At 32.3% G+C, this 25,219-nt stretch overlaps 4 protein-coding genes across 4 annotated transcripts in view; 2 read left to right on the top strand and 2 right to left on the bottom strand.

Annotated features, from left to right (window-relative positions):
* LOC125825796 (mechanosensitive ion channel protein 10-like) overlaps positions 1-25,219 on the top strand; it is a 676,215-nt gene that overhangs the window by 492,521 nt on the left and 158,475 nt on the right. The gene's annotated exons all lie outside the window — the stretch shown is intronic.
* On the bottom strand, positions 243-3,587 carry LOC125825806 (ankyrin repeat-containing protein ITN1-like). Its single transcript, XM_049505097.1, has 2 exons — positions 3,003-3,587; positions 243-1,199 (listed from the first exon to the last, which is right to left on the bottom strand). Exons 1-2 carry the CDS (start codon positions 3,576-3,578, stop codon positions 393-395), a joined length of 1,383 nt encoding a protein of 460 aa, XP_049361054.1. The 5' UTR covers positions 3,579-3,587; the 3' UTR covers positions 243-392.
* On the top strand, positions 10,446-13,758 carry LOC125825805 (UDP-glycosyltransferase 74F2). The gene is made up of 2 exons (XM_049505096.1): positions 10,446-11,137; positions 12,892-13,758. Exons 1-2 carry the CDS (start codon positions 10,487-10,489, stop codon positions 13,624-13,626), a joined length of 1,386 nt encoding a protein of 461 aa, XP_049361053.1. The 5' UTR covers positions 10,446-10,486; the 3' UTR covers positions 13,627-13,758.
* On the bottom strand, positions 13,785-24,703 carry LOC125825816 (nuclear transcription factor Y subunit A-8-like). The gene is made up of 5 exons (XM_049505110.1): positions 24,083-24,703; positions 23,679-23,791; positions 23,021-23,092; positions 14,651-14,818; positions 13,785-14,574 (listed from the first exon to the last, which is right to left on the bottom strand). The coding sequence occupies exons 1-5, from the start codon at positions 24,375-24,377 to the stop codon at positions 14,245-14,247; spliced, it is 978 nt and encodes a 325-aa protein (XP_049361067.1). The 5' UTR covers positions 24,378-24,703; the 3' UTR covers positions 13,785-14,244.

Genomic DNA, 25,219 nt, shown 5'->3' with positions numbered 1-25,219 from the left:
TAGATTTTACCATATTTTTATTATGTTTGAAGGATCCACTAAATTTGTTAGTACATGTGCTATATCTTGGTTAAAGCAAGTGCGGTACAATTTTCTGCTTTATCATATAGAGTCCACTTCTTCTGTTTTAAAATCTAAACGACTTCTTAACAAATTCATCTTGTATCAATTCTTTTTGTGCGCTTATGGTTTGTGAACAGGGCCCTATTTTGTGCTTGCAATTAAGCAAGAGAAGATTGTGGTTGATCTTATTTATAAATAAATAAAAATAGAAAGCTTTCTGAAATGGTAAGATCAAAAATCATATAGACTGATTTGTGTAGCTTTGGTCTTACCAAAATACATAGGCTAGCTAGTTAAAATTACTTCATCATAGAGTAAATGCAATATCCTCAAACATTGACATGAACAAAATTTGCAGATTTTCTAGTCTCGGATGTTCTTGATTGTTGCTTCTTTCTCATCATCCATTTATAGACCAAACGAATTGTGTTTCCAAGCAAAAGTAATGCCATTACAGAGCTCCATACTGTAACAGCAACTTCAATAACCTGGCCAAGTTGTTCTCGGTCCTTTTTAGGCGTGACAATGTATATTGATATGCCATAAGTAAGTGCTATTGAGGTTATTGTCAACCACATAATAACCATTAAAGCCCACATAAAAAACTTTTTCCTGAAGGGCAATCCACTTATTAGCAGCAGTATTGTGCTAAGAGAAGTCACAAAGGCTGTTGTGTTGACACGGATAAAGTATCGATATGCTTTGGGATGACTATACGCCATTATTGCTTCCCCTGCTTTGTGTGGTATTTGTAGGGAGTTTACTTGAAAATTTAACACTTCCTTATTGTCTTGCCAGACGCCTCCTGGAGGGTTCATTCCTGCTTGAAACGCCATAGTTGCAATAAGCGATGCCACTACCATTATTGCATCACGTTTCCTCGAAAGCCAATCACCTGAAATGTCGTGCTTGTGGACTAAAGCAACTTGAGAATTAGAACATTTGGCTACATTTTGGGTGTAGGATGATGAAATCATGTCCTTGGTTCTTAAACCTCCAGCATCACGGAGACAGTCTCCAATTTCCAGATCATTCACGTCTCTTCGACTTTGTGTTAAAATGTCTAGTGTTGTGTTCCCATTGTCGTCCTTTAAGTTGACCTCAATCTTATTGTTTTTTAACAGATATTTAACTGTCTGCAAATTTTAACATGAAACATTAACTCCATTTTCAAGTAACATCTCTAAGTTTAGAGGGGATGGATTATGACTTTAGAGTGGATGGGTTATAACTTGTTTATTGACTTGATCTAACAAGTTCAACCCGTTATGACCCATCAAGTCATTGAGTCAAAATAGCGTAAATTATATGAACTCAAGCTAATAATTAGGGGTGTACGTGACCGGGTTGGTTCGGGTTTTTCAAATATCAAACCAAATTATTTGTATAAAAATTTTAAATTTATAAACCAAACCAAAGTAATAAAATTCGGATTCTTTCGGGGTTTTCGACCTCGGGTTGGTTCGGATTTTTCAAATACCAAATCAAACCATTGTGTCGAATTTTTATATTTATAAATCAAACCAAACTAATAAACCTTGGATTTTTTCAGATTTTTGGATTTTTTCCATAAAGTTTGCATACAAACATATAATTAACTTGTGCTCCAAATATTTCTTTAGTCCAACCAAAATACAATTATCTAAGATGTTTCTTAAAAAAATAACACAAAATATGAGATTAGTACTGATGACACAAAAATATTCAATAAAAAATAATAATGAAATCATCATATAAAATAAATATTGCAAAGTCATAATGAAAATTATCATAATTTAAAAGTACTAAATCATGCTAAAATAAGTTTAATAAGTACTAGTTACATTACTAAATATTTAAGGAAAATTAAAATTAGATTATGTATTTTAATTGTCTAAACCAATGTAAAACTGAACAAATATTCAATATTATTGTCATTCTTAGTGTTGAATTGATTTTCTTTTTGCGTTAGTATTAATTGATTTTGATTTAAGTTTTATTATAATTATCAACATCTATGAACTATAATCTTTATTGGACCATTCGAATTCTAAGTTTTAAATTTGAAATAATAAATTAAAAGATAAAAACTATGAAATAGTATAAGAAATATTTTAAAATTATATCAAAGTAAATATTTTTATGTATAAAATAAAATTTTAAAATTACATATATAATGTTGGTTGGTTTGGTCTCGAGTTGGTTTTTTTTAGTTAAAACCAAACCAACCCAAATATAGTCTGATTTTTTTCCCCAATATCAAACCAAACCACTAGTCGGAATTTTTTTTCGGGTTGACTCGATTTGCGATTTGGTTCGATTTTCGATTCGATTTTGTACACCCCTACTAATAAATTAAGAAAATACATTATCATTCATTCTTGTTTTCTTAAGAAGCAAATAACAGAGGAGGGCTTAAAGCCCGTTTTAATGGGCTTATTTTAAGTATTTTAAAGTCAAAATAGCTTTTAAGTATTTTTAAAGTCAAAATAGTTTTAAAGCATTTTTGAAGTGTTTGGATAAATTAAAAAGTGGTTACAATTACTCAATTTTAAGTTAAAATGATAAAAATAAGTCAAAAATCTATAAGTCAGTCTGAATAGGTTCTAGTATAGTCATTTTTGAAAGGTTTGAATTATGACTTGAATTTTCAAGCCATCTTGAGTCTAAGAGCGTTTTTAAGCTAAAATAGTTTTTAACACTTACATTGTGTTTAGATAAAATAAAAAAGTGTTTTAAAGCTTTTATCTTTAAGCCAAAAAAACAAAAATAAGTCAAAAGTTATATGTTAAAGTATAAGATTTTTGACCTCTAAACCAAAAGTAAGCTTATCCGAGTAAACTTGGGTGGGTTTCATCAAATTTGACCCATCTGCCCGTATCCATTTTCTTCTTTCTCAACTTTTGTGATGGAATACTAGATTAATTAGTAAGTTTGTACAGCAAAGGGCAAGAACTCACCTCAGTTTGCTTATCAGCAACAGCCAAATGTAGAATTGTATATCCATCTCCATCTCTTGCATTCAAGAGCTTATCATCTGATATCACTTCCATCAACAGATTCAGAGCCTCCAACTGATTGTTATGCTTCACACACAAATGTAGAACGTTTTCACTGCGATCAGTCGTCTGCAGAGCTGCAAGATGGTTTGCTTGAACCAGTTCCTTAATAACCTCAACTCGACCTTTGATTACCGCAAGATGTAGAGGATTTCTACCTTCACGATCACGAGCCAGACACATTTCAGGATTCACTATCAACAACTCCTTAACAATTTCTACGTACCCTTTGATCGAAGCAACATGAAGTGCAGAGGATCTTCGTAAATCCAGTTCAGCAGCAAGCAGGGGATTTCGTGCCAGAATGAACTTCACAAACTCAATGTGTCCCCGCATTGATGCTATGTGTAAAGGAGTTTCATTAAAGCAAGTTAAGGTAAGTCTATCAAGAATCAAACCATCCAGTTGAAGTAATTCTTGTAAAGTAATTACATCTCCTTCCGCTGCAGCTTCGTAGAGTCTCTTCTCAATTTCCATCTCCCTCAATTTCACTCTTAATTTCTTTCTTCCAATATTTGGCTTTGTCGCCTACAAGTACAACCTTGCAAATGAGATATACTATAGTTTTAATTAGTTGGAGGCTCCTTTGGAGCTAAGTCAACGTTGAGAGATAACAAGAAAAATGATGTATTTAACTTATTGAGATAACAAGAAAAATGAAGACTTTGAACAAGTCTTGTCTACTTTCACAGAAAGAGAGAGGAAGTTGAAGGTAAACAACCAAGGAAGGGACCATTAGTTGACTCACATTTGCTTTATTTAATTTTTGGAAAAGGTATTAAATTTCTTTTAACTTGGTTATTTTAGAGTTCATATACCACTTGTTAAAAGAATGGCTCACGTATATTTTTATGTGATGTAATTGACTCAAATATATCAATTTTAAATGGATGGAAGTGAAAAATTAGTCTTAATTTCTTCATTAAAATAAAATTTATGTAGGAGTATAGTTGACCTTTCTCGCAAAATTCAATGATATACATGATCTTTTTTTCTTCTTTAATTCAACAGCTAATTTGAATTTATTATCTTAACTATCAAAAAAAAATTTTACTTTTCTTCTTGTAAAAACTAATGTAGATGCCTTGATTTTTTTTCACAGATACAAAAATAAATTACAATATGAACCCAAGAAAATTTAATTTTAATTTTTTTTTCTTACTTTTTTCCTTTTATTCCATTCACACTTATTTTTTATTTCTCATATTTTACATTAAAAAAAAAAAAATGATATAAGAATGAGAAACTCAGAAAATAATAATCAAAAAGCTATAATAGAGATATTTAAGACCTAAAGTATCTGCTCAACTTTAACTCACCGAGGGAGCAACCTCATTTTTCACCTTGAATTGGTCAAGAATCAAAAAAGTCACAAAAAAAATCACACTTAAGAAAGATCAAATATAACTCTTAACTTTGCGCTTGGATCAAATACGCCCTATATGGATTTTTTTATGATAAAAAATAATTAACTTTAACTTTAGTTTAGGGATGGATTTTGATTAGTTTTCAATTTTGGTAAGGAAATGATTAACTTTAACCATAGTTAGGGACATATTTGTAAATTTGGTCTCCAATTTTGGTGAGTAAATGACTAACTTTAACCATAGGAATTTTGTAAATTTAGTCTTCAATTTTGATAAGGAAATGATTTGACATCCAACCAAAATAATTTAAAACCTCATTTGGCTCAAATTAACGATTGGAAGTTCTTAATGTCCAACAATTTGTCAGATTGGAGATTAATTCCTGGAAAATATATTTAAAAGTTGTCCGATAACTTCTAATTTATTAATAATTAGTTAAGGTCAATCATAGAAGATTTTAATCTTTTTATATTAAAATATGACGTTTCCTTGTTATTGCTTGCAAAACAAAGAGAAATGAAGCTTGACTTATGTGTGCATTGAGAAGAAGCTACTAGTCAAGGACAAAAATATTGATATCTCCATAGTATAACATGTTTGGATAAACTTATAAAATTGTTTATCAAGATAAGTGTATTTTATCTAAATAAATAACTAGTAGAAAAGTAATTAATAACTGAAAAGAAAAGGTTTGTACTTGATTAAATTCATTTTTTTAAAATGTTTCTTTTATTATTTGATAAACGGATTGTGTTTGATAATATCTTTTTAGAGCTTAAAATTTATAATAATAAGTAGTAGTATTATCTAAATAGCGTAATGAATTTTGTATATTTTCTTAAGAAATATTTTTATTTTATTTTATTAGTTAAAATTCAAACCATAAATAAAAGGACAAGACATTGAAATTATAGTTGTCAATATTGACTGACCCATCTCATCCGGATTAGCCCATACAAGTTTTGGAATTTGACGGGTCAGGCCGAGCTGATCCACTAATTTGGTGAGCTAGAAACCATCCCAACCCATCAGTATGTGGGTTGTGGCCCTTGTCGGGTCAGCCCACATTTTTAAAAGTATATTATTTTATATTTTTTAAGGAGTAAATTTTAGGTTTAGCAAATATAAAAGTCATATTTGTATGTTATAGTTAAAGTTTGTATAATTGCGCTCCATAGCAAACTTTATGTTAAAGTTTGCTATGGAGCATTAGATTTGTATAAATCGTTGGCAGCCTCTCATTTGTATAAATCGTTGGTAGCCTCTCGTTTGTATAATTCGATGGCAATCTCTCAATTCAATTTTATGTGTTTGTATATCTGCATAAAATTTGAATTTGTATACACTTCAATTGAAATAAAACATTTGTATATCAAAAAAAAAAAAAAAAAATAATAATATATATATATATATATATATATATATATATATATCGCTTTATACAACACAAATTATACATTGTAATTTGTACAATCTGTGTTTGTATAAAGCGAGAAAGAGAGAAAGAGAAAAGAGAACTCGGCAGGGGAAGATCTGTATTTGTATAATTATAAGTGTAAACGACGAAAATATATGTATTTATATTTGTATATACAGTTTTCTCTCGTTTTATACAAACACAAACGCATTTTATACATCTGTGTTCGTATAAAGTGAGAGAGGCGAGGGAGAGACTAGCGAGCGAGAAATGGAGAGTGGCGAGCGAGAAATCTGGGGAGAGAGGCGAATGACAATTGTTTGCTACGGGTTACAATTAAATCAAACTGTGGTTATAACATTTAATTTGAATTAATAGTTTTCTATTTTATACAATTTCTCCTTTTTTTAAAATTATAATTTAAAAATATTAACATAAATATCAATAAAACAATATTACATGTGTTAGTGTTACTACTTGTTATACAAATCCACAAATAAAATAATATTTATAATACTTATTAAGTTTGATTTCAAGTAAAAATATAATTAGCTAAATAGAAATGTTGACCTATTTTTTTCAAAAAATAACAAATAAATATGACAATATTTCAACCAGTGAAACATGAACTTTTGAAAAAAAATCATGAAATTATGGCATATACAACACCAACACATCAGTTTCATCAAGCACATATGAATAAGGTTGAGGCAAGGTTGTCTTTAACATTTTCATTTACAGTTTGTATGCAATATTAATTAGTTAAACTATAAAAATAATTAAATTTAAGAACTACGTATAATATTTAATGTACACACAAAAATAATAACAGCTTAAGAAAAATCATGCAATCAGTATCGAGTAACAACAAGTGTTTGAATATTTTCATGATGGATGCAATTTCTATACTTGGTTAGAACATACGTCTACCAATGCTGAATGATTATTCTAATGATACAATAGTAATAGAAATACTAAATACATCACGTTTGATATTCTAAATTTTAATATTTAGAAATTTAAATAGACTTTGAGTTTGAACTTATGTTAATTTTAATACTCTATTTTATTTTTATTTTTAACTATTTTTCTATTTAACCCCCTGTCCGGGCTAAAAAACTCTTTCTTAAATGAGATTCAAAAATCTAAGTCTTATCCTATTAAATCACAAGTTAGGTCAGGTCGGCCTAACGATCCTAGCACATATACGTCATAAGTTTCATGAATTTTTTTTCAAGAGTTCATGTTTCACTGGTTGAAATATTGTCATATTTTTTGTGTTTTATTGAAAAAAAATTATTTATATTTCTATTTAGCTAGTTATATTTTTACTCGAAGTTAAACTTAATAAATATTATAAATATTACTTTATTTGTGGATTTGTATAACAAATAGTAATCTAACACCATGTAATATTGTCTTATCGATATTTATATTAATATTTTTAAATTATAATTTAATTATATAAAAAATTTACGATCTTTGTAGGATAAGATCAACCAACTAGGTATATATCTAAATAAAAACTACTAGCTAGGTTCATTAAGGTTACTCACAGATGACATATTCTAGATCTACCCCTAGGTTTGTAATACAGTCATTAATGAAACTAAGATCTTCATGTCAAACTATTATGCCTCCAATTATGTATGAAGTTTTAAGAATGAAATGAAATTTTTTGAAATATGTGGTTACAAATTGTATAGATATTTCTTGGAAATAAATTCTCATTTATGGTAAAATGTTAAATTTAAAGTTGTATTTTTAGTAAATATAAAAAATATTATTTTTTCTATTTTAATTTGTTTGTGTTAGGATCAAGCGTATACCATCATGTCAAAAGTTATAGCTGATAGCAAATGCGTAACTTTATTTCTTGGTTAAGTCCACCAAAGCGTCATGTCCAATCATAACTTCGACTCGAGCTACTCTAGCCCATCGTGAGCCTTGTCATAGGCAGGATGTTGGCATAACCCAACAACTTGTTTGATTTTGAATTGAGTTTAATAAAGGTAATGAAATTTTTTTTGAATCTTGTTATTTTAAATACGTCATGAAGAAATTTTAGAATTAAAGAGTTGTTATAAAGAAAAATAGATAATTTTCTGAAATGGACTTTGAAAAAAAGTAAAACAAAAAATTAAATTTAAGAAAACATTATTTTTGGCATATACTTTTAAAAAAAATTACTTAAATTGAGAGGTGGTTAGAATAAACACTTCATGAAATGATTTTTTTTTTAAAGTATCGCTTTATTATTGCACCATTCTCAATGGAGTTCATTGTTTTTTTATTATAAACCGTGTAGACCAAGTAACTTTTCGTCGTTATGCGCAAACAAAATTATACACGACATTCCCCCAGATTTGTGGTCAACATTATCATCCTAAAAAAGTTGTTTAAAAACATTTATCGACTAATTACGTTCTTTACATTTTTTTCAATTTTGAGAATCAAATTTTCTATCTCAATCTTTTTATATATTTTTCTTTTATATAAGTTATAATTTTCTCTCTTTAAAAAAAGAATGATTTAGTTTAATTTGACATGATGTTTAAGAAAATAAAGAAAAAAAATAATTTTATGGTGCGAAATTAAAGTTATGACAAGGCCAAAAACATAAACAGATCCCTAAACTTGTTGATGTTTGCCCCTCAGGTACCTCAACTACGTCATTTTCCTATTGAATTCTTGAACCACCCATAATTTGTTCCTTTTAAACACTGTGGGCTTTGTGGCACAAAACTTTCGCAAATATTTTTTGTTGATTGTGCACGTGAGATCCACCTTTTCCACGTGGAAATTGCAACCAATCAAACTTCAATCCATTTACACGTCAGCGCCACATAATCATTTCCCAAACCTAAAGCCCCTTCATTTTCCCCCAAAACACTTCTGACTTGAAGAAGAAGAAGATATCGATGAACAAGATAACTTCAACATTGGAACTGGATGATTAAGAAGAAATCAATGAAGAAGAGATATATTCTGATGGGCAACTCCAACTTAATGATGAAGAGAAAGAAAAGAGGAGAAATAAGAGAAAAAGGGGAAAAATTAGGGTTAAAAGGGGAAGAAGAGCGTTGGTGGGTGGTTCAGGGATCCACATCAGCGCCTTCAAAACGTCTTCACGCGCTCAAGCGACGTGAGATCACATTTTGTGCCACATCAGCCCACAGTGTTTAAAAGGAACAAATTATGGGTGGTTCAAGGATTCAATAGGAAAATGGCGTAGTTGAGGGACGAGCCCCCACTTCCATAGATCCTTGGTTTGACCTCACTAAGGGGAAAAACCCAACAAGTTTAGGGACATGTTTATGTGTTTGGCCTTATGACAAATATACAAAAAAAAAATATACTTGAATCTTGTAGTCTTAAACATGACACGTAGAAAACTGATATTAAAGTTGCCAAAAAAAGTGGTCATTTATTTTATAAAAAAAAAAACATATCAAACAAAAGTAGTTCATTATTTTTTAAACGAAGAGAGTAATTATTATGACTTATAATAAAATAATAGAGAAGTATTGAAAACATCTCTAAACTCCATGTAATTATTAGTTTCATCATCAAACTATTGACAATTTTAAAAACATCATTTACTTGACTAGCTAGACTTAAATATATCCCCGATCTTTTAACATAAGTGAAACACACCTCTAAATGTTCGCCAAGTTTAGAGATATTTTCAACACTTCTCTCGATTTTTAATTAAGAGTCTCATGATGCTCCTACACTACAACAAAAACAACTTTTAGATGACAATAAATAGACACATTAATAAAGAGTGCTAAAGTCTTTACCGGCATTAGCTAAGTGTCATTAGATTCAATGTCGCTAAAGGCTTTAGGGACATATACAAAGAGTGTTAATTGCCGCTAAAAATACATATTTAACGACAATTGAGTGATTATCGTTAATTAATTGTCGCTAAAGATCATTTTTTATTAGTGCTACAAGAGTTTAAGACTACGTGCTATGTCATGTGCTAGATCAGAGGTGTATCTAATTAATTTAATTAGTCAAATAGAGAGATATTTTTAAGACTGTCAATAGTTTGAGGATTAAACTAATAATTTAAGCCAAGTTCAAAAATGTTTCCATAGTTTTGATATATATAACTTTTATATTTAAAAATTATATTTGAATTCATAATAAACATTTAAAATTTTGACTCTCATAATTTATACTTCCCATGTTCCAATTTATGTGACACTTTTCATTTTTCGAGAGTTAAACAGTTTAAGTTTGACTGAAAATTTACGCGCGGAATCTTTAATTTTTTTAAAATGAAATTTATATGTTTGTAAACTATGATAAGTCACAATAATTAGCAATTCAAAATAATTAAAAGATATATGAAAAATTTACGGTAAAAATAAACCTGTTTAAATCTCAAAATCTGAAAAATGTCACATTAGTTGAGACAGGGAGTGCCATATATAAAAAATGAGATGGAGGGACCAACTATGTGACAAAAATAAGGTGGGGAATAATCTTTATTTATCCTTAGTTCTTTTATTCTATATATATCGTTTCCTCGATCAAGTGACAAGTAAAGGAAAAACTTAATCAACACAAAGAGAAACAAAGAAGAAAGTATGGAGGTAACAAAAAACAAAAAGTATGGAGGTCATATTTTGGCTCTTCCTTATCCAAGCCAAGGCCATATAAACCCTATGCTTCAATTTTGTAAACGTTTAGTCTCCAAAGGTCTAAAAACCACTTTAGCCATCACAAACTTCATTTCTAATTCAACACATCCAAATCCGGGTATTGTCGGTATAGACACCGTTTCTGATGGGTTCGATAAAGGTGGCTACGCTGATGCTGATAGCGTAGCCGCCTACCTCGAACGTTTCGAGCAAATCGGCTCGAAATCCCTAGCGGATCTTATCAAGAAATATGAAAAATCGGAGTTTCCTATTACTTGCATCATGTATGATGCGTTCGTGCCATGGGCTTTAGACGTAGCTAAAAAACATGGTTTAATTGGGGCTTGTTTTTTTACTCAAGCATGTGCGGTGAACTATATTTACTATTATGTTCATCATGGTAAATTAACGTTACCGATATCTTCGACTCCGGTGAAGATATCGGGATTACCAGAGCTCGAACTCCGAGATATGCCTTCTTTTTTTTACGTACATGGAATGTATCCAGCCTATTTTGAAATGGTGTTGAATCAATTTACAAATGTGGACAAAGCTGATTATGTATTTGTGAACTCATTCTACAAGTTGGAAGCTGAGGTTAGTTACAAACTTACTATTTATGGGTAATCCCCTAGCAACTAGAGCTCTTTATAAGGTTTTTTTTTTTTTTTTTTGTCTATTTAATGAATTTTAGCATAATTCAATTCACTTGAATATGCACCCTCCTTTTAAAGGAAAATTTTCAGTATTATAGAAAGGAGACAGATTTTAATTAGTTCATGTGTTTTGAATTATAATTATTTTTGTCTAGGTTTTTGATACATGATTTATACCTATTAGATGATTTTTATAATTCAATTCACTTGAATATGCACCCTCCTTTTCTCCTTTTAAAGGAAAATTTTCAGTATTATAGAAAGGAGACAGATTTTAATTAGTTCATGTGTTTTGAATTATAATTATTTTTGTCTAGGTTTTTGATACATGATTTATACCTATTAGATGATTTTTTTTCTTAAGAAAAATTACTTAAATGTACGTCTTATTTTACCATAATTTCAAAATTTTCCAATTATTTAAAAAAAAATCGAAAATCCCTTCTTGGATACATTACTCCCCTCTCGCTGATACACCCATATCCCCTTCTCGAATACATCTCTCCCTTATGTATCTGGATGTCATATTCCCTCTCTAATACATTCCTCCCCTCTCGGGTACATCCCTTCCCTATGTATCCGGACGTCTGTTGATGTATGCAGAAGTCCAGTGATGTATCCGTAATCTATAAATTTTAAAAGATTTTTGTAATTTTGAAAATAGTAGAAAAATAATGTAATTAGCTCTTCACACTATGAGATTTATGTAAATTATTTTTTTTCTTAACATAAATATACAGTTTGAGTTAAAATTAACATGGATTCTACGGAACTCGTAATTAAAAGGTTGGCTCCACCCCTAGTGGATGCAGAAATTTTACACAAATCTCATATTGTTAAGAAGCTAATTACATCTTATATCTATTATTTTCCAAAGTACAAAAATCTCTTAAATTTGGTGAAATCCGGATATATCCCAAAATGTCCTGACACATCACGTCTCGGTTTTAGATACATCCCAAAACATTCTGACACATGATGTCTCGGTTTCAGATACATCCCTCAACATCTCAATATATCGCGTCTTGATTTCGGATACATCACTCAACATCTCAATACATCACCTACGTCCTGATACATTGTGTAAAGTGATGTATCGGATTGATACATTGCATAAAGTAATGTATCCAAAAATAGGAAAAAATAAGATTTTTTGTAATTTTTTCAAATGATAAAAAAATTTTAAAAAATATAATAAAATAAATTGTGTATGTAGATAATTTTTCCTTTTTTATATGATAACAATATAAAATTTGGTAAGCCAAATACCTAAACTAGTCCAATATTTCGCCTCCCACTTAAACTCAACATGTGATCTTTTGGAGACTTTACATTACCTAAAATACACTAATACTACTTCCTCAATCTCTATTTAATTGTCAAATATTTTTTAATTTAATTTCTCTTTTTACTTATTATTTTTGACAAATCAAGGAAGGACAATTTTTTTTCCTTTTATACCCTAAATTATTATCATTGAGTTAATATCTTTGAACACTATATTAAGTAAATATGTTTGGAACCTATCAATTAATAGGGGCAACTGGTAAACTCACTATATTGTTTTCTTTATAGGAGTGCCAAATCAAAATTTGGCAAGTAAATAGTAACGGAGGGAGTAGTCAATGTAAACAAATCAATATCATCTCTGTAGATAAGTTAATTTTTTATTTTTCATTAATATATTTATTGCAGGTAGCAGACACAATGTCAAAAATCAGCCCATTGTCCACCATAGGGCCAACGTTACCATCGTTCTATATGGACAATAGAGTTGAAAATGACATTGAGTATGGTCTCAATCTATTCCATGTGGATTCTTCAACATGTATCAACTGGCTAAATACTAAGCCAGAAGGATCAGTTGTTTATGCAGCTTTTGGTAGCATGTCTACTTTTGATGACAAACAAATGGAAAAAATAGCTGAGGGATTAAAAGCAACTAATAGCTACTTCTTGTGGGTGGTTAAAACTTCCCAAGAATCGAAAATTCTCAAAAAATTCATTGAGGAAAATTCGGAGAAAGGATTAGTAATAAATTGGAGTCCACAATTACAAGTGTTATCTAATAAGGCAATTGGTTGTTTTTTCTCACATGGTGGATGGAATTCGACCGTTGAAGCATTGGTTTTTGGAGTGCCAATGGTTGTAATGCCACAATGGACTGATCAAACAACAAATGCAAAATTTGTACAAGATGTTTGGAGTGTAGGGGTGAGAGTTAAAGTTAATGAGAATGGGATTGTTGGAAGAGAAGAAATTGAGGAATGTGTGAGGATAGTGTTACAAGGAGAGGAAGGGAAAGAAATGAAGAAGAATGCACTCAAATGGAAGGATTTGGCTAAGGAAGCTGTTCAAGAAGGTGGAACATCTGATAAAAATGTTGAAGAATTTGTATCAAAATGCATTAGAAAACTTGATGGTCAGTGATTTAATCATTGCATTCTAGTTTGGGTAGAAAACAAGGGAAGAATAAGTGAGATCCAAAAAAAATTATTTAGTCATCTTTTAAGTATATGTTTTCTCTATGGAATGCCTAGCATATTCTGTGTAGTTAACTTCAGAAGTTTATGTACTAAGCATGAAAATGATTCAATAAGTTCATCTTGTTGCACAAAGCCTGAGTTAAACATATTAACAATGAGACAATACATAGCACAGTAAAATGAAAACCACAAATGCAAATGACAGTAACAAGTACAGATTTAGAAGTGCAAGATGATACATACACGCTCGACCAAGAAAAGGAGAATACAGCCTTAATCTCCACTGTTTCTGATTAAGAACACTATATTTTCTCTTTTCCTTGCCCTTGTTGATGATATGCAGCACCAACCTGCGCTCTTTTTCTCATTAACCATGAACCATAAACCATACCACACCACGACCAAAGCTTTAGGAAAAAGTGTTAATGATTTCAATTCAGGAAAAGGAAGAGTAACATAGCCAAGGATGAACTGCCGATTATCCATTTGTGTGCACCAATAAGAATGCATTTGTAATGCAGCCTGTATTGGCACAGCCACCATGGATAACACAAGTGTGCTGTCAGGTTCCAACATGCATGAAGTCTTCAGCTTCCTGCATGTGAAAAGGGAAGCCAGAGACTCTAAACTCTGGTTGCTGGAACATGTTGTCGCCACTGAAGATACTTGTCACATCAGAACCAGATTGGGTGGATGTCCCCCAACTACCACTCTCTGAGTGCTGAACCATGGAACTAGATAAATTGCCACCTGCCTGTCGCTTAAAGATGTTTCTATCGTGCTTTGGAGATGAAGGCTTGGATTGCTGCATATTCTTTGTGTTCAAAAAGCGCCCTCCAGAACCCCTAACTCTCTTCATTGCGTGACGATGTCGAGACTCGTGAAGATATGGCTGTCATCCAAAAGATGGGATAAGACCACAATTTCATTGTTAGCAAGTGCAAGAGTATTATACTGGATGGACGTACCTTTCTGTCTTTGACAAGCTTATTTTGAGCCTCTAGCTTGGCACGGACCTGTCGCCTTTTGAGGATAGCACTGTATTGTTTCGCATTCACATAAATGGGCAAGCTCTCTGTGCATTCAAGAGGAAGTGCAACTCTTGTAGAGGTGACACCAACCATTTGAGGATAAATCTAGTAAGGCCAACATCGAAAAGAGTTACATATTAACAGCAACAAATGCATTTCCAAGTGAAACAAATTCTAGTTTTTTATTTAAGTTGAAATCAAGGATCTCCACAAAGCATTAAATGAAAAGAAGAGATCTTCATTTGTAATTAAGATGACTGGATGAATTGCTACACTCTGCTATTGAATAACTGGCACAAACAACTGCTAGTTGCTCGGAAGAGATGACATAAGTTAGTTGTGTGTTGCATTCGATAGGATTTGCAAATCACAAAGTTCACATGGTAAAAGGATGCTGGACATCATCAAAGAGACCTGTTTTGGTGCAACATTTGTTTCTCCACAGATGAGATTTGTTTTGGTTTCTTGTGCTTAAGAAAGATACTCTCATCTGTTTTGGTGCATCATCTCTCCCAATTTTGTGTCTTAGTTTTCCTTTTTAAGTCTATTTAAAAAAGAAACGTTGGGTAGATCGAGATTGCCGGGTATGAATTCGATTCTAAGTAGGAGAATAATGTTCTATCTATATTAAGCAAGTTTTTGTTGAGTTTGCTTTTAGTTATTGCAGTCATTTTTTAACATAATAAGTTACCTAGCTTTAGGATGAATTTGAATTTTTAAATTTTTTTTTAAGTAGTTTTAATTGTTGAGATTATTTAGCTTTTTTTGAATTTTTGTAATACAGATTTTCAGCATTATGTTAACAAGTTGGCTATTTAAAGCCTTATTATGCTTAATAAAAATAGAGAGATATTTCAGTAAAAAATAGCCTTATTATGCTTAATAAAAATAGAGAGATATTTCAGTCAATTCTTTTTGCTGTCCCATTTTTAAAAAACACCAACAGTTTTTTCCAATATTTCCATTTTTTTATGACAAGGGAACACCAACCGCTACCCTCAATTGCACACAGAGTAAATCTACTCCACTATGATGGCCCGCAAACCACACAAGAGAGGTAAATTGCACTAGGCAAGCCCCTTGCGATGAGCTCGACCTCGACTGAGAAAGCATGACATATTTTACCCCTAATGACACTCCTCGTTACGGCGCTGAAGTAGCCCATGTCGTGCTCCCAGGAAATGCTCGAACGACGTTAAGCAAGATGGTACCTGTACCTAGAGGCTAACCTAGGATTTGAAAAAACCGGGTGCACCAATATTAAGCTAAAAAAGACTTTAAAAAAAGGTTTTATTTGGGATTGAACCCTGGTCATCTGGGTGGATCTATTAGCTTGTACCACTGGTACAAAGCACCATTTCATACTTTTTATGGGGGCACTATTAATAGATATACATATATATACATGATTTTCCCCAAAGTTAATGGGTGCACGTGCACCCCCACATTACCATGTGGGTTTGCCTCTAGTACCCGAAACCAATAGCAATAAATGCAAGCATATTTACTTCCATAATCTCATCGGTTTTTTACTTTGCAATAACTCGGGATTTAATCCCATAGAAATGATAAATCTTTGGCCTGAATTCGATACGATTCAACAGAATCTAAGAAATGATCAAAATAGAAATGATTTTCGAATTTGATTCTATAAAAATTCCAGTTTCATTTTTGAATGAAGTTAGACTATACAACTCTTATTAGTTTAATAGTTTACCCAAGAGTTACTCAAATCCTATTTGAAATGGATGGTATGAGTTTGTCAAATGCTCAACAAGCCGCTACATTAGCGGCGCATAAACTATGTTCGTCAACTAAGTTTGTTCAGTGGTCGTAAGCTTATTAATCTGGCCCAAATTCAATGAATGAATATTACGGGAATGACATGACATTTAAGATCACAAGATTCAAAGAATATTTTCCATTCTATTGCCATTTGGCACATTCTAAGCCCGGGCCCAACCATAAATTTATGAATATTTCAAAAAATTTACTGCTCTTACTCCTTTTTTTTGTGTGTATTATCAATTTGACACTTTCTATAGACTTCTACAATATTAAGGTAGAAAAAGGTATCGAGAAGTTAAATGAGAATATTTTTCTTAATTTGTATATTAGAATTTTTATTTTTAAAAAAATCAAACAAATGCATGAATGAAAACTCTTCTAATTTCTATTTTACCGAATGTTTTGAGATTATAGTCTCTTAGGATCCAAGTTGAGCTTTAGCATATGTAAAATTAATTTCATTTGCTTCTCTAAATTGAACTCATATGAGGTAACTTATTTCTTGAACTTAACTATTTTATCCTAAATTATATAAATTATGATTATTTTGTATTTCGCAAAATATTTTAGGGATAAGGCACAAGTACCCCCTAGACTACGACCGAAATCCCAGAGACACTCATTTTTTGTGTAATTTGTACACTTTTTGGCTTACATGACACACTCCGTGACTCCACTTAAGTGAGGCGCGTGGGAAATATTTGGAGGCCACGTAGGCCAAAAAGGTGTTCAAAATTACAAAAAAAATAAGTTCAGGAGGGTAATAGGACCTTACTTTAGTTAAGGTGTCTCTGGATTTCGGTCATAGTCTAGGGGGTACTAGTGTCTCATCCCAATAGTTTAAGTTTAAGTTTTATTTTTATTTTCTTCAAATATCTTTACTTTCTCCTTTACCCATTTTATCTCTCATTCTGATTTTAGCCTCCTTTACCTATTTTATCTTTTATTCTGATTTCAAGTCTTTGATCCATTTGTTCGTCCATTTATAAATAGAAGTTGTATAATTATATTTAAATGATCCCAATAATGATTATAGTCAATTAACTCAAATATTGAATAATATTTGGGGTTAAGTGACGATGATAGTTTGTTGTCCAAAATGAACATGATGAACATTCAAATTGTGGCTATGGCGATGGCCCTGACGCATATTTTAACAATGAGGACGAAGATCTTCCAAACTTGCTTCATCAAGAGATGAATCAACCGGAGCAAGACGAATCTCTAAGTGTTTCAGTAGGAAAGGAATATGAATTTGAGGATGAGTGGATTGAAGATGAAGATGCAATGCATGATGATAATTTTTCAGACCAACAATATATTGAAGGCCTCGTTGTAGTTATGGTATTTGGCAGTGTTGAATCTCTTTTCACATTTTATGAAGAACATAGTCGTCTGACTAATTTTGGTGTTGTTAAAAAGAGTTCACACAAAAATAGTGGTGAATACGCTAGGTATCTATCATTTGCTTGTGCTAAGAGTAGAAAATCAACCCCTAGGAATTCAAGTAAAAGGGTTGATTGCAAAGCCAAAATTAATTCCTTTGTGATGCCTGATGGTTCATGTCGGGTTACAACAATTGTGTCTGAGCACAATCATCAATTGGAAGCTTCTATGTCACATTTTTTTAGTTGCCACAAGTCTCGAAGCTCATGACATCGCAAGAATAAGACCTTCAAAAAGCATAAGATTGTTGGAAGTTGATGACGGTGGTCCTCATAGAGTGGGGTACACTCTCAAAGACTATCGAAATTACATTCTTCAACAACGGAAGATGAGGACATTGTCCAGTGATGCTGCAGCAATACAAAAGTTCTTTTCTGATACGCAAATGAAGGACGATGAATTTTTTTATCTAATCAACACAAATAATAGTGCAAGACTTCGCAATGTAGTGTGGGTTCACACACATTGCAAGTATGCATATCGGGAGTTTCGTGAGTTGTTTGTTTCAATACCACCTACCTTGTGAATTAATGGCGCATGCCATTTGCATCATTCATTAGTGTGAATCAGCACAAACAGACCATTCTTTTGGGCTACGCTTTGATCACAAGTGAGGATATCGAAACATACAAATTTGTGTTTTCAACGTGGTTGGCGGCAATGGGTAATGCACCTCCAACGGCTATCCTCACAGACCAATGTGAGAGTATCAAGGCAGCAATTAGAGAGGTGCTGCCAGACACAATCCATAGGTATTGCATTTGGCACATCAAGACAAAGTTGCCTGCAAGGCTAAAGGGTGTGTTGGATTTTAAGGTTGTCAATGCTGAATTCAAATCAATATTTTTTTAACACCACTATAGACGAATTTGAGGGAAAAAGGGTTGCATTCATCCAAGGATAGATAGACAAGAGATAGATAAACGATATATATATATATATATATATATATATATTTCTCACAATTTTTGGAAGAAAGACAATGGTTCCATAATCTATATTCGAAAAAGAAAAAATGGGTCCCCATTTTTCTCACGCACTATTTTTGGGCTGACATGATGTCCATCCAAAGATGTGAGTCAATGCATGCATTCTTTGATGGCTATATCAACGGACGAAGCTCTCTAAAGTAGTTTGTTGAGCAATATTAGATAGCCTTGCGATACAAATACGAGAAGGAACTACACGCAGAAGTTGACTCACGAAAGACACATTCACCACTCGATAGGGGTTTCATTGGGATATGCATATTCAAACTTACTACACTCGACATATTTATGATGCCTTCGTAGTGGAGCATTTAAAGACGTTGTACCATTGCGAAATAGAAAAACATGTTGAATTTGATGCAGTGGAGGGAGTTGAGAAGTACAGTGTAACAGATTTTTCAATAATGAGTGATTTTCATGGAAATCAATTTGTTATCGACCAGACAACCAATATATTGAATGCAATTGCACGAACTTTGAATATGAAGGTTAGTGTGTTGCCACATTTTGAAGACTATATCTCACCAAAAGATTAAAAATCTTCACGATAGGTATGTTTTGTGCCGATGGAAAAGAGATGTAATTAGTCCACACTTGTGCAAATTCTTTCCAACAATGATGGACGAGTACAAAAAGTACAATTCCTTGAAGAAATGGTTTGATAGGAACTGTGATGTTGTATTGGACAACGCTAAATATGTGGACTTCAAAAATGTTTTGAAAGGTCATTTCAATGCATATTCAAATTGGAATGACGACATGGTCGTCCGTTGGTGATCTAGACTCGGACGATGATGTAATAACATTCATCATAAATCCGAGGAAAGTCCATTCACGTGGAAGACCTTAGATGAACAGAAAAAGATCAGTTTGTGACAACATATTTAGGAAAGGTGGTGAACGTTGGAATACATCTTATTATGATGCATCTCAAGAGGGTGAGGGTAGTCAAGGTGGAGGTAGAAAGATTGGTAGAGCCGTCGAGATGGTGGTAGGAGTGATTTGAATATTGATGTAGCAAGTAATCCTACATCTCATATATAAATCTTGCTCATTTTTGTTCTATATTGATTTGATTTTGTTCGGTAATGTTCGATGTTCACCATCCTATAAATCATAAAAACGTAATTAGATTAAAAAAAGACATAAATATCATCAACCAAATTTTCATTAACAAAAACGTAACACCCATGCACCAGGTATTAAACAAAAACACTTACATTTTTAAAAAACAAAGTTAAACAAGTTTCAATAAAAGACCTGACCCTGAGCTCGTCGCACCAGGCTTGCCTAGTGCGGGTTACCTCTCCTATGTGGTTTGCGAGCTATTGCATAGGAGCGGGGGTTTTACCCTGTGCGACTGCGGATTTTCCTTGTCATCGTCTCGCAAAATTTCCTTTTTAGAAATATAATCTCTTCATACTCGCACTTCTCAATTAGTATTTATGAAAGAGAAAAAAGATGTTGTGAATGTTGAGAAAGAATTCACGCTCTATTCATATTTATAAACAAATAAAATGAAAAAAGATTCGCGCTAAATAAATGTATAAAAAAAGTTTTTTTAATTAGTAGCAGATGTAGTTATTTTAGTCTAATGGTAATGCGCTATGTTACGAACGCTGGGTTGCATGTTCAAATCTAATGTATGATTTTTTAAGTTTGGAAAGAAATTTTATTAAGAAGAAATAAATTAAAGAAAACTTTAATAATTATTTAATGTTAATTGTTTATTTAATGGAAAATATAATCTTACGTGACAACTCCTAAAACTTGTTACACAAAAAAATCCGATAGAATTGGATTATTGGCTCTTCAACTTCACCAATAGTACTTGAGTACACCTACTAATACTATTTGAAAAGAGTTGAATTTTCTTTCACTCTTTTCAAAACAAATTAATTAATGCAAGGTGATGTGTTTATTATGTTTGTATTTTTCTAAACCTGTTGAAAAATGAATTTAATTACATTTAATTAAACTTGTTGAAAATGTAATTAAGAGGGTGTTCGGATTGACTTAACAGTTGGTCAAATCTACTTTTAAATCAGTTTTTTACTTTTGGAAGTGTTTGGCAAATATAAAAAATAACTTAAAATAAGTGTAAAATGACTTAAAACAAGTTAGGAAGTGTTTGGCAAGGTCTATAATATACACATAACCTTACATTAATTAATTAATTTGTTTTAAAAAGAGAGAAAGAAAAATCAACTCTTTTCAAATAGTGTTAGTAGGTGTACTCAAGTACTACTGATGAAGATGAAGAGCCAATAATCCAGTTCCGCCCATTTTGGTTTGATTTTTTTTTAACGTAACAAGTTTTTAAGAGTTGTCACGTAAGATTATATTCTCCATTTAATAACAATTAACGTTGAGTAATTATTAAAATTTCATTTAATTTAATTTCTCGATAAAATTTCTTTCCAAACTTAAAAATCATAGTCTAGATTCGAACACACAATCCCGCTTTCGTACATATAGCGCATTACTATTAGACTAGAATAACTATATTTGCTACTAAATAAAAACTTTTTTATATATAAATTTAGGTAGGGCGATTTTTTTTTTCATTTTATTTGTATATAAATATTAATAGAGCGCGAATTCTCTTCCTCAACATTCACATCATCTTTTTTCTCTTTCATAAATACTAAAAGAGAAGTGTGAGTATGGATAACCAATCACCCAACAACAAGCAAAAGTCACTGAGCTTCACCACCTCTCTAGAGGGGGTAAAGAAATTACATTTTCTAAAAAGGGAGTTTTGCGAGACGATGAAACAGGAGATGAGCGAGTTGATTCAATGGGTAATCTCTTGAAAAAGTAACCATTGGGTTGAAATAATGCTTCTCATGGATTAACCTCCCCCAACAAAAATGTTCAACCTATATGAAAAAATTGTCGCGGTAACCCCAGGGTTATAGTGTCACCGTTGATGGAGTTGTTGATTCAACTTAGGGGATAAAGAAAGGGGACTCAATCGATGGACGGTCGAACAAGAAACAATGTCATAGAACTATGCAACTGTATGTAGGTAGATGCAGTAGAGTCTTTGGTTCAAGGCACATTGGTGCGAAGGACATTGGGTCAAGTCATTTTATTTAAAATTGTTTTAGTTTAACTTTTTAAAAAAAAAAAATTAAGTGTTTTTGTTTAACAATTATTGCCTGGTGCATGTATGTGTTATGTATTTATGTTTTTGTTAATGAAAATCTATTTGATGATATTTATATTTCTTTTTATCTAATTACATTTCTATGATTTATAGGATGGTGAACATCGAGCACTATTGAACAAAATCAAATCAATATAGAACAAAAATGGGCAAGATTTATCGGAAGAAATAAAAAATAAAAGTCAAAGGTGGTTATGTTTTTTGGAAGGAAAAATTAGGTGGTTTTGGAGCCAAAAGGGCATTCTTGTCTTTAGGCACAGTGGTGCCAATTCGTGACAAAATGGATTGTGCCAAATAGCACTTCTCTTAGTATTTTAGATGTGATTATACAGTAAGACAATATTGTAACTTCAATAATTCCATGCAGTCTAAATTACTTTCAGCTTGTTAGAGGCTGACGAATCTCATAGTATCAGGAACTCTAGGTTTAGTGAGAAAACAAAGACAAAATTAGTAAAAAAGAGTGTCCAAAGATACTTGATAAGTTGAAATGTTCAACAAAAAAAAAAGATACTTGATTAGTTGATAAACTACAAAAAACTGGAACTCAATCACCAAATGGCTATCTCCTACTCTACCTTGATCAATTTCAGGTTATTATAGAAGCAAGAGAAGTGCATCAAAGGTGACCAGTTTTAGCTTCACTATTCCTCTTAGGATGATATAAACATATTCACACGGAAAATGCAACAATTATCCGAACATGAAAAGGTGAGAATGTGAGCAACTAAAGTCACAATGACATTGGCAACATCAAGCAGAGTCAGAGAGATAATCTGGCCCAAATTGACCTTTTTTCACTCCAGTAACCTTATATTTTGGATTTCGAATCAAAAAAGAAAACACAAAAGAGACAAGACAACAATCTTATAAATATTTGTAGGTAAATAACATGTAGTAAAGGTTACTTACGATGGCATTTGATCCATAAGCAGTCACGAGCCTTCCAAAGTAAGTGTCAGTCAAAGGGTAGGATACACAAGCCTAGAAAAAAAAATGATTGATTAATTTTGAAAGTTATTTTGCTTTTGTAATCTTTTCATCTGAATTGCTTAATGCTAAAGTGCACTCCACATAATGCATCTCTTTTCTCCCCTCTTTTTCTTTCTTCTTTTTTTCCTTTAGCGAAACAAACTTAATTTCAACGAGGTGCAACCTAATATTCACCAACAACCAGAGCCACTTAGTAATTTACTGAGTTGTAGTGACTTGGAATGGTGAAAAATACTAAATTTAGAAGAATGGAGCAATTTCACTGAAACCAGATTTTTTTTATCACTCTCCTTCCTCTAGGTAAGGACACCAGAAGCAAGAACAGGAAAAGGAAACAAAAGAAAAGAACTTAAGGAGAGGGAGAGATGTTTTGAACTTCACAGTAATTTATTCCACACACACACCAAAACTCAAGTAAACACAGAGGTAGTGGAAGATAAATTGTAAAAAGGAAAAAAAGAGAGATAAATATCGCTGGATGACAGTAACTATATGGAAATGCAGGTAACAAACTGACATCAAGATATACCAGTGACCAGTCTACAAAGAAGATGAAAATAAGTAAAAGATTACAGACCGTTGGATGATTATGATGCACTTGAGGCTGGGGAAGAGTGTTGGTGTCACTTTCGCCTGATCGGGATGCGTTTGTTCCACTCTCTGCTTGCACCTCATAAGTTCCACCCCAACCTATTGTGGAAGAACATCACATAACTGATGTTAGCCCGCCAGCATATGTATAAATTATATGTATCACAAATATGAAAGCTAAAAATTTCCTTCTAAAGTCTATTTGGGATTATATTGATAAGAACATTATTAGAGTTACTTAAATTCCGAGATTTTCACCACAAAGGTGAATAATTTCATCTAACATTTCTTATATCAGGAGGTGAGGTCTCAATTGTTAACTTGTGAGCACCCTGTCCAAGAGAATTGAAGCATAAGAAGAGATTACATTCCATTACATTCATTTTGTACCTGGATGAACTGCAACATTTTGAAGAACAGTATTGCTTTTTCCCATTGCGGCCTCCACATGATTAGATTGACCAGTTGACAGAGTAGACATTGAATCCTGATCATGGAACTGGCATTCTGATTTCTTGATATCGGAGTGATGTTTCAATGCAGATTCCACTCCGGTCAGCACCTTCTTAGAGGGAGCACATTCTGGTTTGTTACTGGAGTTCCACATGGATGAGCAACTCACAAACAAAGGAGCAAAAGATTGACCTTCTTTTCCAGGGCCACCTCTCTTTGAGAAACTTAGCATCCTCTTCAAAACCGGTGCTCTAGAAGCTTTACACCAAATATATGGAAAACCTCTATGCTACTGTAGACTGTAGTATACTATAGCTCTCTAGACTGGAGTTACCTGTTTAAATGGGAGCAAAACCCACACATTGACAAGGAAGATTTAGGCAGACTGACATAAATTTAGAGGACATGGACATAACGATCACTCAAGGACAGGCTAGCAATAAGAAACTGAATATGATGACTTGAAGACTACTTATTAATGATAAGTGCTTCTGCCAAAATCAAAGAACATCAATAGATAGTGATGTCTAGATATTCTCCTTATCAACTAAATGAGCACAAAGTCAACCAATAAGAAATATTTGTTCCCCTCAACCAACCCTTTCACTACAACCCAATAAGAAGTAACAAGCAAATTAGTTGTCAACCTAGTAAGTTGAATCAGCTCTTTGTATACTAAGGGCACGTATCTATTAGGCCATCAACTATGAGCTCACATTGCAAGAGAAATAGATCCAAGAGGAGTAGTGAGGACCGACGAGTAGACAGAACGCTGACTCATAATGTCAGAATTCCATTCTTTTCTAGTTGTTTATAACACAGAATCCCTCTAAACAGAAGCAAGCAACAGAGAACAAAGAGTACTAGACAATGCTGAAGTAGAAACATTTTTTTCTTTATTAACTAAATTTGTTTAATAGTTAAAAAATGTTACAATGTACGAAGAATTTACGCTTAAGCCTCAGATTCAGATAACTAGAAGATGTGAGAATGAAAAGAAGCTTTCCACACTACTTTCTTTAGGCTTCATCCAAAAACTGATTCAACTAATCAAATGACTACACTTTTATTCCA

Source organism: Solanum verrucosum, unplaced genomic scaffold (assembly GCF_900185275.1).
Source record: "Solanum verrucosum unplaced genomic scaffold, falcon-dt-bn FXZP01000247.1, whole genome shotgun sequence".
Lineage (NCBI taxonomy): Eukaryota > Viridiplantae > Streptophyta > Magnoliopsida > Solanales > Solanaceae > Solanum > Solanum verrucosum.
This window is presented reverse-complemented; position numbering and strand designations above follow the sequence as displayed.

Excerpts from the sequence above, each read along its gene's own strand:
- LOC125825805 (XM_049505096.1), top strand. The coding sequence starts at position 10,487 with ATGGAGGTAACAAAAAACAAAAAGTATGGAGGTCATATTTTGGCTCTT. Across the intron at positions 11,138-12,891 it reads TCTACAAGTTGGAAGCTGAG|GTAGCAGACACAATGTCAAA; the intron begins GTTAGTTACAAA and ends TATTTATTGCAG.
- LOC125825806 (XM_049505097.1), bottom strand. The coding sequence starts at position 3,578 with ATGGAAATTGAGAAGAGACTCTACGAAGCTGCAGCGGAAGGAGATGTA. Across the intron at positions 1,200-3,002 it reads TTGCTGATAAGCAAACTGAG|ACAGTTAAATATCTGTTAAA; the intron begins GTGAGTTCTTGC and ends TAAAATTTGCAG.
- LOC125825816 (XM_049505110.1), bottom strand. The coding sequence starts at position 24,377 with ATGCTAAGTTTCTCAAAGAGAGGTGGCCCTGGAAAAGAAGGTCAATCT. Across the intron at positions 23,792-24,082 it reads AAATGTTGCAGTTCATCCAG|GTTGGGGTGGAACTTATGAG; the intron begins GTACAAAATGAA and ends CTTCCACAATAG. Across the intron at positions 14,575-14,650 it reads AGCTTGTCAAAGACAGAAAG|CCATATCTTCACGAGTCTCG; the intron begins GTACGTCCATCC and ends TTTGGATGACAG.